This window comes from Notothenia rossii (genome assembly GCF_949606895.1).
Source record: "Notothenia rossii genome assembly, chromosome: 8".
NCBI classification, from domain to species: domain Eukaryota; kingdom Metazoa; phylum Chordata; class Actinopteri; order Perciformes; family Nototheniidae; genus Notothenia; species Notothenia rossii.
The window spans coordinates 76,175,933-76,195,941 of NC_136906.1; the positions used below are offsets into that span (position 1 = coordinate 76,175,933).

General features: G+C 40.3%; 1 protein-coding gene across 15 annotated transcripts in view; it reads right to left on the reverse strand.

Moving 5' to 3' along the window:
* LOC307015602 (uncharacterized protein) overlaps positions 1-20,009 on the reverse strand; it is a 140,781-nt gene that overhangs the window by 53,506 nt on the left and 67,266 nt on the right. For 12 of the 15 annotated variants that reach the window (XM_079644311.1, XM_079644310.1, XM_079644316.1 and 9 more), the window contains 3 exons: positions 16,124-16,297; positions 13,633-13,806; positions 11,296-11,469 (listed from right to left, as the gene is read on the reverse strand). In XM_079644311.1, the coding sequence (XP_079500437.1) occupies positions 11,296-11,469; positions 13,633-13,806; positions 16,124-16,297 (522 nt within the window). The remainder of the gene's footprint in view (positions 1-11,295; positions 11,470-13,632; positions 13,807-16,123; positions 16,298-20,009) is intronic. The other 3 variants (XM_079644312.1, XM_079644314.1, XM_079644305.1) reach the window with 3 other exon arrangements.

Consider the following 20,009-nt stretch of genomic DNA (forward strand, 5'->3'; position numbering starts at 1 on the left):
AAAGTCATCCTGAGGCCTTAGTTTTGGTATCAAATTACACAACATCATGTATGTGTTGCTTCTTTGGGGCTTGTTTTCATAGACCTGGTTGCTTATTTCTCTCAAATCTGGCAACAGAGTGGGCAGGGCGCAGTGTCTAATTGTAGCAGTAAGCTAACAAGTACTGATAAGCTTTATTTTGTTTTGATCCAATGCTGCACAACTGAACTGATCCAATGCTGCTGTGAAAAAAAAGAAGCTATATCCATGTTGGATAGAATATCCAATTTAAATAAAAAAATAACCTTAAGGGACAACTTGAATGATTTTTTCTTTTTTTTCTCTAAATGCATTGCATAAAGATCGGATCGGGAAAAATCGGTATCGTCAAATTGTCAAAATCAAATGATCGGAATCGGATCGGGAGCAAAAAAAGGTGATCGGGACATCCCTAGTGATAATAACAATAATAACATTCAGATCAGAATCAGATTACCTTTATTAGTCCCACACATAGGAGACATGTACATTGTTACAGCAGAAAAGAGCCAAAAACAGCTTAATGTTACCTAAAGCATGCATACACAATTATTAACCTGTTAAGCCCAAGAGGCCCCTATACAGGGGGCTGTGGGGTGTTTATTCACGAAACTGTGTCTCAGGGCTTCTTAATATTTAAAAACCTATTAATGTGTCATACCCATTGAACAGGAAGAAAATCAGCTAACTGACAATACGAACCATTTTTACCGAAACAAAGCACAAGTCTCACAAGAAGCGTCTAAATGAGCAGAAAAAAAATGCTAACGCACTTAGCACATAACTCAAGGTAAAAATACCCTTATTACTTATCGTAATACAATATATTATCGTGTTCAATGGCATTAAAATGACAAAAACGCTGCTGAAGGTTAATCCATAGGTTAATTCAATGTGTCTGTCACTTTGAAATGATTACTGATGATCCATCATTCAATTTTTATGTCAAAAACGGAGATTTCATATTAGTTTCCTGTTCCGGGGGCACGTTCCGGGGCATTCTGGCTGTGCATCACTCATTCACCAATGGGTAATGTTTAGATGGATTTTAGGAACTCCCCCTCGATTCTATTGGCTCTAACGGTTAACAAGAGATGTCAAACATCAAAATCGAACAAGGGGGGCCAGAGATATGGAAAATGCACCCAAATGACCCCAGAAGTGTTTTTTTTTTTATTTCTCTAAAAAGGTCAAATGTCACATGTTTTGCATCAATCTTGATAAAGGGTACTTATTATATGTTATAGTTTGGATTCCTAAAGCTTTTAGTCTACTATGCCATCATTCAAGGGTGGTTTTCACTATACTGTAAGTCATTATTTGTTTTGGACGGACACAATCATTTACATTGTTCAATCTGAATTTACTTTAAAATAAAAAAATCTATATTGATTCTGACTCTTCTCCATCCAACTCACAGGTTTCTCATTGCTTTGAGAAAAAAGATGATTAATTTACCCCTTTTAGAAGTGAAGATATAGTCCTTTGTTTTGGGAATGTCATTTTCGAGCCTGAGCCCAGAAAAACAGGCTCAGGTCTGAACTGGTTAAAAAAAACCTGAAAAACGCCATCATGTGCTTCTTGGTATTGAATATCTTCCTACTCCATGGAAATGTTACTCACTGCAGTTTATTTAGACTAGGTTTATGAAGAAAACGTGTTATTACCGGGAACATGAGTGAAAAATAGTCACGTGGGATTAATTGAGTCGGGGTGATTAACGCAAAAATGTCATAATTGAAAACTGTTCTTCGTGTTCTCCGTAGCCGTTCTTCTGACTGTTTCCAAAGATTTGAGGGACAGAAATTGAAGCTCATGCAGGATTACGGGGCTGAACGCACTGCCATTTGTTGAGATGACGATATTCCCTCATGGACCTGGAAGATAAACAGGGAGAATACTCTTGTTATATAACCAACAATCACTTTCAACAGAGATCTCTTAAGAAATTACTAATAAGTTACACAAAAGTTCAATGTGATGTTTAGAGTGATGTTTATATTCCTCCACTTTCCCAGTGGTGGGTTTATTTATTTAAAATATATAATATGTAACATTTCCTTATTCAAATGTAAAAAAACGATTACCCTATGATATTTATACATTATTTTTGAGTTGTGTTCATCCAATACCTGTTCTTTCACACAAGTGAAAAGCTAGCATTAGGCTATAAAGGACCTACATCACAGTCACATGATTTAACATCACAGCCAATGAGGAGATGAGTTTCTCCGTGATCAGCGAGATGACGTTATTATGAATTTAGCCACTCGTTAGAACCGCCTGTTTAAAGACACTCCTTGAGCTTTATATTATTTCATTGTTAAACATTTATTTTCTTGCTGTTTTTGTGTATATCAAAGGTATTATCATTTAGTGTCGTTATTGAAGTGAGTTAAAGGCATTTTAAAGGCATGTTTGGGCGCTGGGTGTAATTGTATATATTGGAGACAGGTGGTGGAGGGAGTAGAGCACTAGTGGGCTCATGGGCTGCGGTCCAATTGTCCGTTTAGTTTAGGAACCTTCCTAACGGAGTGAAATGACCCGGAAGAATCTCAGTGGCCGCCATGATAGGAGCTGTTCGAATTCTCTAGATCAGTGTTTCCCAACCGGGGGTACGCGAACCCCTAGTGGTACGTGAGGGAACTGCAGGGGGTACGTGGAATTCCAAGGTGACAAGTAAAAAAAAAAATAATCCCGTCAAGAAGGATAGTGCGCGATGAGTTTCCCTAGGGAGACAATAGTCTGTGGCACAACCACGCCAAAATCCCACAATGAAAACAGCTGCTTACCTGCAGCCAGAAAAATACTGGTAGGTCTGCGCTATGGATAAATGGCTGAAACGTCCGCTTGCTCTGGATTCAGGCCAAGAGGAGCCCGCAGAGAAACTTAAGAAAGAGGCCAAACTGAAACCAAGGCAGTACAGGGAAACATATATATTATTTGGAATCATTTCTACTTCTGCGGACCCACCGCAGCCTCAGTGCTTCTTTTGCGGTGAAGTCCTGGCTAATAGTGCGATGAAGCCAGCACATTTACAGAGACACCAGAGCACCAAACACTCGGGAAGTGTCGATAAAAGTGAAGAATTTTACAGACGAAAGCTGTCGGAATTTAAGTCGAGCCAGACAGTAATGATGAAAGCCACGAATGTGTCAATGAAAGCACTCGAGGCATCTTACGCCGTGTCCCTGCTTGTGGCTAAATAAAAAAAACCTCACTCTATTGTTGAGGAGCTCATTCTCCCTGCAGCGAATGCGTTGGCCGAAATTATGATAGACAAGAAAGCAGCCGAAGCACTCAAGAAAGTTCCCCTGTCGAATAACACCGTATCCCGTCGGATCAATGATATGTCTGTTAATATAATTGGACAAGTGGTGAACAAAATAAAACTAGCCGGTCAGTTCGCTTTGCATCTGGAAGAAATGACAGACGTGAGTGGAGAAGCGCAGCTCCTGTCCTTCGTGCGTTACAAAGATGCGTCGGACATAAACGAGCATATTTTATTTTGCAAAACGCTGCCAGGAAAGAGAACTGGGGAAGAATTGTTCCAGGTTATCGACAGCTTCTTCAGAGAACATGATCTGCAGTGGAAAACCTGCAGCTACATCTGTACTGATGGAGCAGCTGCGATGACGGGGCGTGTAAGAAAGGTAAATCCCGACATGAAATGGATGCATTGTATTATTGATCGTGAAGCACTAGCTAGCAAGAGGATGAGCCCTGATTGAAGCGCTGTTATGGATGATGCTGTGAAGAGGATCAACTTCATCCAATCTCGGCCATTGAATCACAGGCTGTTTGAAACTCTTTGTCATGAGGCACAGAGCACGATCAGCTATTGCTTCACACAGACGTGCGCTGGCTGTCTCGTGGGAAAACGCTACTGAGACTTTATGAACTTCGCAATGAAGTTTTTGTGTTCTTGACGGAGCATCTGCATCCTCTTGCTGTGCAGCTTGAGGATGACAAGTGGGTGGCGTGTCTGGCATATCTTGCTGATGTGTTTACCAAACTCAACGAGCTCAACCTATCACTTCAGGGCAAGGAGTCACATATCCTGAAATTGTATGACAAAGTTCAAGGATTCACAAAAAAGCTCAAACTATGGGAGAGGAAATGTGATGAGGGAGACGTGAGCTGTTTCCCACTACTCAATGCCCATCTTGCCACCACTGCTGTTGCCAGGGGTCCAGTGGTCCAACTGGTGCAAGCACACCTGTCCAAACTCTGCACTGATTTCAGCCATTATTTTCAGGACATTGAAAATAAGTCAGAAAGACTGGATTGGGTGAGGAACCCATTCATTGTGAGTGAGAGCAGCAACAGCCTTCCAGCAATGCTGCAGGAGCCTCTGATGGAATTATCATCTGACCCTGAAGATGGCATATGCTGAGAAGTCATTGACTGAGTTTTGGTGTGATGTGGAGAAGGAATATCCTGAACTGGGAAAACATGCACTGATTGAACTTTTGCCGTTTGGTTCTACTTATTTGTGTGAGGTGACCTTCTCAGCTTTAACACACATCAAAACCAAGCAGAGGAACAGACTGGATGTGGAGACCAGCCTGGTCACAGCTGTTTCCACACTGCCTCCAGAACTATCAAAGCTTATGAAAGACAAGCAAGCTCAAGTGTCTCATTAAAGCTCACATGACTGGTGAAAAGAAACTGCTAGCCCTATACTGATTCTGGATATTATTTTGCTAAGTGTTTTGTTCCCGAATTAAAGTTTAAATGCCTGTTTAAAGGGGACTTATTCAAAGGGGCTCCAGGTTTAAGCCTAAATGTTACAAGATATATATAGCAAAGATAAGTTGATTATTTTGATATCATATGTATTTATTTGATTATATTATTTATTTTCAAGGCAACAAATTCATTTTTATTGAGTGATTTAAGTTAAAAATTAAGAAAAGGCCTGAGAATTAGATGTTCAAATTAAGGAGATGAAATTAAGTTATTTTCATTCAATAATCAGTTACGTTCTACTTGTGAAGGATCATCAGCACGTATGAGTGAGGGGGTTCTCATGGTATGACAAAAGGCTCAGGGGGTACAAAAGACAAAAAAGGTTGGGAACCACTGCTCTAGATGATAGGAAAGGAGGTTTGAAACGTCCTTTATAACCTCCTTTAGCTTAGGAAACACTGGGCCTTTACGAAAGGAAAGGAGAACATGCTGTCCCACAATGCCTTGCGGCCGCAACATTTACCGTGACACAACATTCGGCCGTTCACGGAAACAACTGATGGTGACTGAGAAATTATATCATGAAAGTTACGGTGCTTATTAAGCATTTTACAACTTATTTGGTAACTTGCCAAACGGCTTTGTTTTGAACGTCCAACACGATGATAATCAAAAGGAGAAATATGAACGTGACTTTTTTAGTGAAATGATCAAATAAAGTCAACATTTCATAGTGTTTACTGAGCTGTGTGGGGTTTTCTTAAACTTTAAACATGTTTTAATGGTGGTATACACAGTGGTAGATGTTAAGGACTAACACGTTTATAGTAAATACATTATATTTATTTTAATATCTTTTCATACAATCATCATACGTATTGGGATTCACGTGGATTAATACGTGTGGACCGGAGGGTGACGAGCATAAGTTTCACTTCACTTTTTGATTTCAATTCCAACTTTGGTCATGAAGAATATGTTTCTCTGTTGTCCACGTTCATAAAGCATAAAGCAACACCATCAGAGCACGGTGCAGAGTCTCTAGATGCGTTTACAGTAGTCCGCTGTTCTTATTAAACATCCATGTAGTCCGCTGTGTAGAGAACTGTAGTTTCCCCACAGCAGCAGACGCACATTTATGACGTCCGCTGGCGCATCATAAATACATCGAGAGTGAAAGTGCAGTCGGATTCTCAAAGCAAAGCAGTCTCTTTTCCTAAATCCTTTTGAATCCTCCTATCCACTATCCCTTAACCCCGTGACTTTACACTAAGAGGTAGAGGAATAGTGGATAGGAATAGACGATAGGAACTGATCTTTGGACAATTCGACTGCAACCCTTGTTTTTTACCAGGGTGATACAAGCCACAAGGAAAGCCATACAAAAGGGCTAAAGGAAAGGAATCGATAGGAAAGCTGCTCATTGTACTTTTGTTAATGAAATTGGACCATGAAAATAAATGCACAAACGGAGATTCTTGTCTGAACTTGTATCAGTTCGTAAGATTCAATAACTGGTGCCTCAGCTGCAGTGTTATTTTAAGTTAATTATCTGTTTTATTTCTATATGGTTTTGGGCTCTTCAGACACATATAAACCTCAACATTCAGAAGTGTGGTATTTATTGGATAAAAGTATGTCTAACGTTAACATTTCTTAAAATGTTGTTAATCACATTATTTCAGGCGTCAAACCAAATACACATTTGACTTTAAGACGAAGGAACAGGAAGTGTCATTTCAGGGTTTTAGGATTTGTTCCTGTGGTCGCTCGCTGCCATCAGTGTGTGAATAAGAAGCAAAACATATAAGGCTGCTGTTATTTTGCAGCTTAAAGAATGAAGATATTGAAGTAACTGTTATTTTGTATATATTGATTGTTGTGCTTTATCTTAATGTGTGCATATGTGTAAATGTGTTGATTGTATATATAGAGGATATACATATTTATACATATTTGTACATTTGTATTTTGTATTCAGGATTGTTGCAAACGTTATTTCGATCTCTCTGTCTGTACAAACACACAGAAAAATGTAAATTAAAGTTGACTTTGAATGAGAAAGTTGATTGGTCTATTGGTGTTTACACAGATTCGATTCAATCACTATATTTCATTTCACTTTTCAAGGGATACTCTACGCATCCTTTGTTTGTATCAGACCTAAACGCAGTTCTTGAGCAAAACGTTTAAATCTGTTAAACTGTCACTGGAAACAAAGAATGTAAGTTGTATCGGTTTATTTGAACAATGTGATCGCATGATTCCTTCAGGTATTATTGCAGATCTGCTGTAAGCTAGCTAGCTAACCTTGTCCTTTCAGATATACTGACAAAACACTTAACAATATGAAACAGACTCTGCCACCAACAGAGACAGTTTGCCAACTTTATAATGTTGACAAACTGTCATTATACTGTTCTCTATCTTTATAATATCTACACCTTTTAGTGTCCGCGTTTCAGTTTTGTTTTAAGCTTCTTGCAGCGTTTGCTTTTTACAGCGTTTCATTAATGTAGGGCTTTTAGTAAGCTGCTCATATTTCCTCAAGTTGGTAAATATTTTCTAAATGCCGTGCATGTGTTTTGGAACATTTGTGTTTTTATATTGCATTGGAAGCTTCAGCACATTTCTCCTAATGTAAGTGTTTTGGGCCGTTGGAGCAGGTTAGCCCCTGTTAGCCACTCTATGTTAGACATAAATGGGAGGCACAGATTTCATTAAGTGATACATATATTACCTATGATTTGATTGCATGTACGAGAGTTTGGATATATTTGGAGGATATGGGTTCAATACTCACATTTCTTCTGCATCTTGGCTGTGATCGTCTTTCCTCAGATGCTGCAGAGATGAACACAATCCAACAGTTATAGATCAAGTTCAAATAAGTGTTTGTTCTTTGGGTTAGTCAGCTTCACAGTCCTGAGTGATCCAATGTTGAAAAAACTAAGGTAATGCTCTTTTCAAAAGCTAAAAAGACACCAGAGCCTGTTTTGGATATTGTAACTGTGCAAGGAATAATACTTGAAGTGGTTACCTGTTATAAATACCTTGGTATCTGGCTTGATGATTGTCTCACTTTTAAACTTCGGGTCAATAACCTGCTTAAAAAGCTGAGGTTGAAGCTAGGTTTCTTTTTCAGAAACAAGTCCTGTTTCTCTTTTGAAGCCAGGAAAAGGCTCTGTGACCTTTTGACCTGTGCTGGACTATGGTGATCTGGTCTTTATGAATGCACCTGCCCATTGCCTGAACAAGTTAGATGCCGCCTATCACAGCGCACTGAGATTTGTTACTAAGTGTAAAGCACTTACTCATCACTGTACCCTGTATGCCAAGGCAGGTTTGCCATCACTTACTGTAAAGAGGCTCAGTCATTGGTACACGTTTATTTATAAAGCCATGCTGGGTAAACTCCCGTATTATATCTGCTCTCTGATAACACAGAGAGTTGCAAGCAGCTATTGTCTGAGATCGCATGACGTAGTGTTGTTAGATGTGCCAAGAGCAAGGACTGTCTGAGGTAAGACGGCTTTTATGTGCGCAGCTCCACTTGCTTGGAACAGTCTACAGCTAACATTGAAACTGAGCAATTGTATTCCTCTGAATGTTTTTAAAGCAAGTCTAAGTGAAATGCTCTTTGAAACTATGGGTATTTGTAAATGTTGATAAGAATGTAAATGTAGCTTGTAAATATGTTGTATGATATCCTTTCTTGTTTTATGTTGTTTTATGTTTCATGTGGAACCTAATTGCTGCAGGTCTCTCTTGAAAAACAGATCTATGATCTCAAGGGACAATCTGGATAAATAAAGGTTTGAAATGAAATGAATGCTTTACATCACATCTTCTCTGCAAACACTACGACTGACTGTCCACAGCTCTCAGCTGCATGAGAGACCTAACTAGGCATTAGTCCAGGAACAAAGAAACGTCAGAGGAAAAACAAACAGACTACCTTTTGAACTGTAAAATCCCATTTGTCTGTTAATGAGTTGCAGCTGTCTGAAATGTGGCTTTGCATTGTCAGCTTGTATTATCTTGCTTGATAATAAAGAAAGTAAAGAACCGCGAGATTAAAAAAAGGAGGAACTGCAGATAAATGGTAACATCACTGATTTGTTGTGCTAAGCTAGGCTACGCCTGGAAGGTGGAACTGGAGAGATTCCCCAGTGAGAGGAACACATCCACCTCCCTGTGTTTGATACAATCCTGCTGAACCAGCAGAGAGTCGACCCCTTACTGACCTGAGAGTCTCCAGTCTGCAGTCTGGACTCTCCTGAAGATCTCTCAGCAGCTTCACATCTGAACCCTTCAGCTCGTTGAGACTCAGGTCCAGATCTCTCAGATGGGAAGGGTTGGAGTTCAGAGCTGAGGCCAGAGCAGCACAGCTGATCTCTGACAAACTGCAGTACTCCAGTCTGAATAAAGAACACATGATGCAAGTTTAGAAAACAATGTTCCTGATTGAAATAATGAAAGTTCTAATAATCTGATTATAGCTGGAGAAGTAGAGAATGTAGAAGTTTATAAAGTGGACACTCCCGACAGGTTAAAAACAGTAAGTTACAGAAAGAGAACAGAGCTCTGATTAATATTAAAGACAACGTGCTTCACCTTCAATAAAAAGTGGTGACTTCACATCTGAAGCTCTGCTCCTTCTACACTAACTCGTGATGTGCAGCCAGACAGATACAAACCCACAGAAACTGATTCAACTCAAGATCACAGAGTTCACAAAGATCACAAAGATGTCAGGATGAATTTAAAAGAAATGTGATCAAAATAAATAGAGAATATTTATTTTAGGAATAGTGGAGACATAGATCACAGCATCTTCAGTTTAAACCATTCAGTCAGTATGAGCAGGGGTGCACATCACTTTTTTTGTGAGTTACTCAGATGAGTACCAGGAGACAGCGTTTGGTACTCACCACGAAGCGTGGTCCTCCTCAGTGTCTCCTTCACTGTCCTCTATTTACACTTCTTGCATGCTAGATGATGAAGATGCACCTCCCTGTCTCTTTTTAAACCTCCGATTTGCTTTCTCCAAAACGTGTTGCCAAAACTGTGAAGTTCTTGCATTTCCTTTGAGTTCCTTTGAGTTGAAGGATCAAATACTAAGAAATGATCACATGACTTTAAGTCATATCTGATTTCAGATGTGGGAAGTTACTAAGTCCACTTATTCAAGTATGTACTTAAGTACACTTTTGAGATATTTGTACTTTACTTGACTTTGATGCTACTTTGTACTTCTACTCCACGACAGTTCAGAGGTAAATTGTGTACTATTACTCCATTACATGTATTTAACACCTTTAGTTACTTCACAGATGTGGATGAATGATGTGAAATATAATCTTAAATCAGACTTTAGTTCCACCTGGAGTAAATCCACAAGCTACCCTGCAGTATACAAAGTCATTCAGACTAGCTGCACCTTTAGCAGCTTTGAGAACACTTTCATGATCAATCATTATAAAACATATCATATCTATTATTCTGAAATGGACCAATCTGCACAATCACTACTTTTACTTTTGGTACTTATTTTGATAATACTTTTCCAATTTTTCTTGAGTAATATTTTGAATGCAGGACTTTTACTGTAACAGAGTATTCCTCCACAAGACCTACTTCTTCCAGCTCTGTCTGATTTCAAACTCTTCCATTAACACCCTAAGTAAGTTTGAAGTGTTTTACTCAATTTTGTTGTAAATAAAACTGCAGCAGCTTGACCACAGAGCGTGAACGTTGTGATCAGCTGATTTTGCGCAGTTCTCCAGTGTGTGCACAGGGGAGTCTCCCACAGCAGCGAGTTGGCAGAGCTTTGGCACAATTCTGTTGTTCCTACCGAAGTGAACCCTGTCTGTGCACACAGTGAACAACGATGTCGTCAAGTGATCTAAGCCTCACAGGTCCGTCGGTTATGTCCTGCGCGGCTCGCCCAGCTCCAGTTCAATCAGTCATAGAAAGTCCGAAGATTTTTTGCAGGGAGCAAAACGACAACGTAGCATGCTTAATGTCTGTGTTTTTTTTACATGTCTAGTAGTTTACTCCATTGAGTGTTGACAAGAAACACGTGTGGATGAAATATGTGTTTTGTTTTGATGTTTCGAGGTACGCAAAGGCGCGTAGTGACACAAGGGACGTTACGCAATTTAGATTTGTGCCGCGCATGCGTACCTGCGTACCAGTTATGTGCACCCCTGAGTATGAGCATCTTGTAGCTTAATACAAATGTTAGAAACAGCAAAAACTGAAAATATTTGTTAGTTTTAATAGAAATATTTAATTATTGTATTCATGTGTTTTTAATGTTATTTATTTAAAACAACATGATGGAGGATATAAGATGAATTCAGGTTTTTGAGAGGCTCAGAGTGAATTACGCAGAGTATGATTTGTCTTTAACATTGCTCTGCCACGGTCAATGAACTAAACCACAGAAGAAGAAACTAGACTTCAGCATTAAGATGCTCAGTGAGGATCAGGATCATATCAGCCTGATGTCTGCAGCTCAGAGTCAACACAACTCTCACATATTCATCTCAGCACAGAAGGAAAAGATGGAGAACTGACCTGAGAGTCTCCAGTCTGCAGTCTGGACTCTCCAGAAGATCACTCAGCAGCTTTCCTCCTGAATCCTGCAGAGTGTTGAGACTCAGGTCCAGATCTCTCAGATGGGAAGGGTTGGACTTCAGAGCTGAGATCAGAGCAGCCCAGCTGATCTCTGACAAACTGCAGTTCTCCAGTCTGAATAAAGAACACATGATGCAAGTTTAGAAAACAATGTTCCTTATTGAAATAATGAAAGTTCTAATAATCTGATTATAGCTGGAGGAGTAGAGAATGTAGAAGTTTATAAAGTGGACACTCCCGACAGGTTAAAAACAGTAAGTTACAGAAAGAGAACAGAGCTCTGATTAATATTAAAGACAACGTGCTTCACCTTCAATAAAAAGTGGTGACTTCACATCTGAAGCTCTGCTCCTTCTACACTAACTCGTGATGTGCAGCCAGACAGATACAAACCCACAGAAACTGATTCAACTCAAGATCACAGAGATCACAAAGATCACAAAGATGTCAGGATGAATTTTAAAGAAATGTGATCAAAATAAATAGAGAATATTTATTTTAGGAATAGTGGAGACATAGATCACAGCATCTTCAGTTTAAACCATTCAGTCAGTATGAGCAGGGGTGCACATCACTTTTTTAGTGAGTTACTCAGATGAGTACCAGGAGACAGCGTTTGGTACTCACCACGAAGCGTGGTCCTCCTCAGTGTCTCCTTCACTGTCCTCTATTTACACTTCTTGCATGCTAGATGATGAAGATGCACCTCCCTGTCTCTTTTTAAACCTCCGATTTGCTTTCTCCAAAACGTGTTGCCAAAACTGTGAAGTCCTTGCATTTCCTTTGAGTTCCTTTGAGTTGAAGGATCAAATACTAAGAAATGATCACATGACTTTAAGTCATATCTGATTTCAGATGTGGGAAGTTACTAAGTCCACTTATTCAAGTATGTACTTAAGTACACTTTTGAGATATTTGTACTTTACTTGACTTTGATGCTACTTTGTACTTCTACTCCACGACAGTTCAGAGGTAAATTGTGTACTATTACTCCATTACATGTATTTAACACCTTTAGTTACTTCACAGATGTGGATGAATGATGTGAAATATAATCTTAAATCAGACTTTAGTTCCACCTGGAGTAAATCCACCAGCTACCCTGCAGTATACAAAGTCATTCAGACTAGCTGCACCTTTAGCAGCTTTGAGAACACTTTCATGATCAATCATTATAAAACATATCATATCTATTATTCTGAAATGGACCAATCTGCACAATCACTACTTTTACTTTTGGTACTTATTTTGATAATACTTTTCCAATTTTTCTTGAGTAATATTTTGAATGCAGGACTTTTACTGTAACAGAGTATTCCTCCACAAGACCTACTTCTTCCAGCTCTGTCTGATTTCAAACTCTTCCATTAACACCCTAAGTAAGTTTGAAGTGTTTTACTCAATTTTGTTGTAAATAAAACTGCAGCAGCTTGACCACAGAGCGTGAACGTTGTGATCAGCTGATTTTGCGCAGTTCTCCAGTGTGTGCACAGGGGAGTCTCCCACAGCAGCGAGTTGGCAGAGCTTTGGCACAATTCTGTTGTTCCTACCGAAGTGAACCCTGTCTGTGCACACAGTGAACAACGATGTCGTCAAGTGATCTAAGCCTCACAGGTCCGTCGGTTATGTCCTGCGCGGCTCGCCCAGCTCCAGTTCAATCAGTCATAGAAAGTCCGAAGATCTTTTGCAGGGAGCAAAACGACAACGTAGCATGCTTAATGTCTGTGTTTTTTTACATGTCTAGTAGTTTACTCCATTGAGTGTTGACAAGAAACACGTGTGGATGAAATATGTGTTTTGTTTTGATGTTTCGAGGTACGCAAAGGCGCGTAGTGACACAAGGGACGTTACGCAATTTAGATTTGTGCCGCGCATGCGTACCTGCGTACCAGTTATGTGCACCCCTGAGTATGAGCATCTTGTAGCTTAATACAAATGTTAGAAACAGCAAAAACTGAAAATATTTGTTAGTTTTAATAGAAATATTTAATTATTGTATTCATGTGTTTTTAATGTTATTTATTTAAAACAACATGATGGAGGATATAAGATGAATTCAGGTTTTTGAGAGGCTCAGAGTGAATTGCGCAGAGTATGATTTGTCTTTAACATTGCTCTGCCACGGTCAATGAACTAAACCACAGAAGAAGAAACTAGACTTCAGCATTAAGATGCTCAGTGAGGATCAGGATCATATCAGCCTGATGTCTGCAGCTCAGAGTCAACACAACTCTCACATATTCATCTCAGCACAGAAGTAAAAGATGGAGAACTGACCTGAGAGTCTCCAGTCTGCAGTCTGGACTCTCCAGAAGATCACTCAGAAGCTTCACGACTGAATCCTGCAGATCGTTGTGACTCAGGTCCAGAACTCTCAGATGGGAAGGGTTGGAGTTCAGAGCTGAGATCAGAGCAGCCCAGCTGATCTCTGAGAAACTGCAGGTCATCAGTCTGAATAAAGAACACATGATGCAAGTTTAGAAAACAATGTTCCTGATTGAAATAATGAAAGTTCTAATAATCTGATTATAGCTGGAGGAGTAGAGAATGTAGAAGTTTATAAAGTGGACACTCCCGACAGGTTAAAAACAGTAAGTTACAGAAAGAGAACAGAGCTCTGATTAATATTAAAGACAACGTGCTTCACCTTCAATAAAAAGTGGTGACTTCACATCTGAAGCTCTGCTCCTTCTACACTAACTCGTGATGTGCAGCCAGACAGATACAAACCCACAGAAACTGATTCAACTCAAGATCACAGAGTTCACAAAAATCACAAAGATGTCAGGATGAATTTTAAAGAAATGTGATCAAAATAAATAGAGAATATTTATTTTAGGAATAGTGGAGACATAGATCACAGCATCTTCAGTTTAAACTATTCAGTCAGTATGAGCATCTTGTAGCTTAATACCAGAGGTGGGGACTCGAGTCACATGACTTGACTCGAGTCACATGACTTGACTCGAGTCACATGACTTGACTCGAGTGGCATATTTTTTGACTTGAGACTTGCTTGACTAACATTGACAAAAGACTTGACTTTGACTTGGTATTCATGACTTGAGACTTGACTTAAGCTTGAGACAGATGACTTGAAAGGACTCGACTGTTTAAAATGAAATATTTGCGTTTGTTTTTGTAGTGAGATATTACGTTTAGTTTTGTCGAACAACGTGATTATAGCGTCATGCGCGCAAACCTGGCAACCCACTAGAAGGCAGGAGTCTCAGTTAACATGGCAGCGGCTAGCTTTGCTCCAAAAATAGTGAAGTTTGGAATCAAGGATTATTTTGTCGATGACGGTAATAAGAAGAGAACAGTGGTATGCAGGGTCTGCAGCATAAAGATCAGTGACAGGACCACCACAACATCCAACTTCATTCATCACTACAAAAAAAAACACAGAGAAAGGTGCGTGCATGTGTTGTGTTCGCTAGAAAGCTAACGTTAAGTTTAAGCTACGTTAGACTTGGTTTCAAATCGATTAAGCAAAGAGAAGACAAAACGGTAAATTAACCGCCAAGGGATTCATTTTGACTAACCCTGACACTGACGGGCTGTCAGGAGAGAGAGAGAGAGAGAGAGAGAGAGAGAGAGAGAGAGAGAGAGAGAGAGAGAGAGGAAAAGAGATGCCTCGTTTGTTTCCCCTGTGTTATTATCAGAACTTACTGTACACTTTTGAATAATGTAGTTCATCTGCTTTTAGTAGTTTGTTTAAATGTTTTAATGATGTTGTTTTTGTTTGTAGAAGTGCATCATTCCTTGATTTATTGTAAAATGAATCTGAACTTTTTGATCTGTTATGATGATAAACTGAAGCCATTTCTAAATTAACCCAATTAAGTGAGTTTGAAATCGTCCTGCTTAGTTTATAAGGAAATTATGAAGAGGAACAAATTAAATGGTTTGAAAATGATATCTATGTAGGTGCTGACGCTGTTGGCGGTTCTAGTGTTAACAGACATTTAAATTAAATATGTGTAATGGCAAATGCCATATATGATTTTCTTACCTGGAATTCTGCCTTTTTGAACAGACTTTTTGAGTCCTAGCTACATTGTCTGCAGTTCTGGGGTTAATATGAATCTAATATGATTGTCATCGGTCTAAATTAGATTTCAAATGATTAACTGTGTATGTAATGAAGATCATAGTGTGGGTTGAATCCATTTTCATAACCACTGTCTTTTAACTGATGCGGAAACTGGGTTTATTCATCAGAATTTAGTATGACTTGACTTGACTTGACTTGACTTGACTTGACTTGACTTGACTTGACTTGACTTGACTTGACTTGACTTGACTTGACTTGCTTGACTCTCACCACAGTGACTTGGGACTTGCTTGATACTTGTAGGTCAAGACTTGAGACTTGCTCATGACTTGCACATGTAGGACTTACTCCCACCTCTGCTTAATACAAATGTTAGAAACAGCAAAAACTGAAAATATTTGTTAGTTTTAATAGAAATATGTAATTATTGTATTCATGTGTTTTTAATGTTATTTATTTAAAACAACATGATGGAGGATATAAGATGAATTCAGGTTTTTGAGAGGCTCAGAGTGAATTACGCAGAGTATGATTTTTCTTTAACATTACTCTGCCACGGTCAATGAACTAAACCACAGAAGAAGAAAGTAGACTTCAGCATTAAGATGCTCAGTGAGGATCAGGATCATATCAGCCTGATGTCTGCAGCTCAGAGTCAACACAACTCTCACATATTCATCTCAGCACAGAAGTAAAAGATGGAGAACTGACTTGAGAGTCTCCAGTCTGCAGTCTGGACTCTCCAGAAGATCACTCAGCAGCTTCACGACTGAATCCTGCAGACCGTTGAGACTCAGGTCCAGAACTCTCAGATGGGAAGGGTTGGACTTCAGAGCTGAGATCAGAGCAGCACAGCTGATCTCTGACAACCTGCAGCCCTCCAGTCTGAATAAAGAACACATGATGCAAGTTAAGAAAACAATGTTCCTTATTGAAATAATGAAAGTTCTAATAATCTGATTATAGCTGGAGGAGTAGAGAATGTAGAAGTTTATAAAGTGGACACTCCCGACAGGTTAAAAACAGTAAGTTACAAAAAGAGAACAGAGCTCTGATTAATATTAAAGACAACGTGCTTCACCTTCAATAAAAAGTGGTGACTTCACATCTGAAGCTCTGCTCCTTCTACACTAACTGGTGATGTGCAGCCAGACAGATACAAACCCACAGAAACTGATTCAACTCAAGATTCAACTCAAGATCACAGAGTTCACAAAGAAGCAGCACCAGAGTCTGAATAAATAACACACAATGTAAGTTCAGAGAACAATGGTCCTGCTTGAGGTAGTTCAAAGTTTCATCATCTTTTCAGACCTGGAGAGGGTTCAGAGGTCAATGTCAGAAATGATGGAGATACTTTTATAACTGTAATATATAAAAGTATCTGTAATAATGCATCAGAACAACCTCCTTCATCTCCCTCACAGCTCATCAGTGCTGACAGCATCTTCACTGAGTCATGGAGCACAGTGAGAGTCTGTGGAAGCTCAAACACTGTCCGTCACACATCTACTTTCTCTGCTTTCTGTTATTCAAGTCAAATATTCAGCAATTTAGAAAGAAATGTGAACTTATTAAAATATCTTTGTACTCAGGCAAATTATGGAATTATAAATATATCAATTATAAATACTGTAGAACACCACATGAACTGCAGCCAGTGATCTGACCTCAGAGCCTTCAGTCTACAGTTTGGACTCTTCAGTCCAGAACTCAGCTGCTCCACCTCCTCTGAATCCAGCAGACCGCCTTTCAGCTCCAGCTCTCTCAGATTGGAGGGGTCTGACTTCAGAGCTGAGGCCACGACTTCCCAGTCTAACAATCCACTGTCAGGAATTCTGTTATAACACATATTACAGAATTTGTTAATACAAAAAAAAGGGGAAACAATATATTAACTTCATGCATTTGAGGAAAGACCTTTTGAATATCATGATCTGATTACCACTGGATGGTTGAGTGTGATCTGATCCCATGTCTGTCACCTCTTTGCTAGCTACCTTCTAGACTAGAGTCAACATAAATCAGATATTACTCTGTGTCTAATTTAACGATAAAGAAACTGCAATCATTTCATAATAACTTTACTCCATTGAATGACATGTACAATTATTCTGTATGTTGTGATCACATGTTGCTGTGATAAAACATCCTTCATATGTTTTATAAGGAAAACGAAGAAAATAAAAAAACTGTACAATTTAGAAATTATTAGAATAATTGTATTAATTCAATTTTGCTCTCACAGAATGTTAAACAGCAAAAAGCTGTATAGTGTTTATTTGAAAAACTAAAATCCTTATCTACACTGATCTATAAAGTTAATCACATCTGGACTCACACAGCCTTCCTGCAGTTCCTCTCAGCTGGAGTCAGTCTCCGTCGTCTCTCCTGTGATGTTTTGTTCTTCTCCAACTCATCCAGAACCTCCTCTGACATCTCCAGCTCGTAGGCCAGAGCTGAGCAGTGATTCACAGAGAGTCTCTTCTCTGATCTGCTCTCTGACTTCAGGAACTCTGTGATCTCCTGAAGTACTGAGTGGTCGTTCATCTCTGTCAGACAGTGGAAGATGTTGAGGCTCCTGTCGGGAGAGACTTCATGACTTCTCATCTCCTTCAGGTTGCTGATGGCTCTCTGGATGATTTTTGGACGTTTGTCTGTGCGACCCAGCAGGCCTCCTAAGAGTCTCTGGTTGGACTCCAGAGAGAGGCCGTGGAGGAAGCGGACAAACAGGTCCAAGTGGCCATTTTTACTTTTGTGTGATTTCATCATGGCGCTCTTTAAGAAGACATCCAGGGATGGGTAATCCTGATCACTGCTAAACATGTTGTTATAGTCTCCCTGCAGAAAGTCCTTCAGTACCTCTGTGTCTCTGTTGGTGTAACAGTGCAGCATGTAGACTGCAGCCAGGAACTCCTGAATGCTCAGATGAACAAAGCAGTAGACTGTTTTCTGGAAGATCACACTCTCTCTTTTGAAGATCTCTGTACAAAGTCCTGAGTGCACCAAGGCCTCTGTGACGTCAAGACCACAGCGCTGCAGGTCTTCTTGGTAGAACATGATGTCTCCTTTCTCCAGATGTTCAAACGCCAGCCTCCCCAGCTTCAGAAGAAGCTCCCTGTCAGCCTCCGTCAGCTGCTGTGGACTCGTCTCATGTCCCTCTTCATACTTCTGCTTCTTCCTCTTGGTCTGGACCAGCAGGAAGTGTGAGTACATGTCAGTGAGGGTCTTGGGCAGCTCTCCTCTCTGGTCTGTAGTCAACATGCGGTCCAGAACTGCAGCAGTGATCCAGCAGAAGACTGGGATCTGACACATGATGTGGAGGCTCCTGGAGCTCTTGATGTGAGAGATGATTCTGCTGGACAGGTCTTCATCACTCGATCTCCTCCTGAAGTACACCTCCTTCTGGGCGTCAGTGAAGCCTCGTACTTCTGTTACCCTGTCCACACACTCAGGAGGGATCTGACTGGCCGCTGCAGGTCTGGAAGTTATCCAGACGAGAGCCGAGGGAAGCAGCTTCCCCCTGATGAGGTTTGTCAGCAGCACGTTGACTGAGGACTGCTGAGAGACATCAGACACAACCTCATTGTTTCTGAAGTCCAGAGAAAGTCTGCTTTCATCCAGGCCGTCAAAGATGAGCAGCACTTTGCAGACAGCCAGCTGCTCTGCTGTGACCTCCTGTAAGGTCGGATGGAAAACATGGAGCAGCCTGAGAAGACTGTACTGCTCACCTTTGATCAGGTTCAGCTCCCTGAAGGAGAGCGGGATCACCAGACTGACATCTTGGTTTCCCAAACCCTCGGCCCAGTCCAGAGTGAACTTCTGCACTGAGAAGGTTTTTCCAACTCCAGCGACTCCGTTGGTCAGGACCGCTCTGATGAGAGTCTGTTGGTCAGGTGAGGCTTTAAAGATGTCCTGGCACTTGATTGGAGCGTAATGGAGGGTCTTCTTCTTATAAGCTGCCTCAAGCTGCCTCACCTCATGTTGGGTATTAACCTCTTCACTCTGGCCTTGTGTGATGTAGAGCTCAGTGAAGATCCTGTTGAGGCTGGTTTCACTTTGATCAATTCCTTCAGTCACTTGTTCACACCTCCCCCTCAGACTGAGCCTATGTTCATCTAGAACCTCCTGCAGACCATGTTCTGCTGAAAGAGAAGGAAACGGGAGAATAATGAAAATGTTTGAAATGAACTTATATTATGTACAACACAACAGGAAGAATCCTGTTTTCAGGCATGAAGACACCAGGAGACAGAGGTTAAGACTTACTTTGTACTGTTCTGGTCTGACTGGCTGTCTGCAGTCCAGCTCTGGTTCTGGATCTTTCTCCACACTGGGGACAGGAGGAGTCTCCTGATGGAGGTCTCTGCTCCCAGTATGAGGTGATGCACTGTCTGCAGAAGCAGTGTCCACAGCTGGTAGAGACTGGATCCTTCAGGACGTCCTGACACAGAGCACAGCTGGACAGCTGCTCCTCCACAGGAACAGGACTCTTCCTCTTCCCTCTGTGGAGAGGAACACATCCTTTAGAGCACATTACGGTGACTGGTTGTTTAAGTTCTTTATCTGTACATGATGTTTCATCCTGATAACTGTT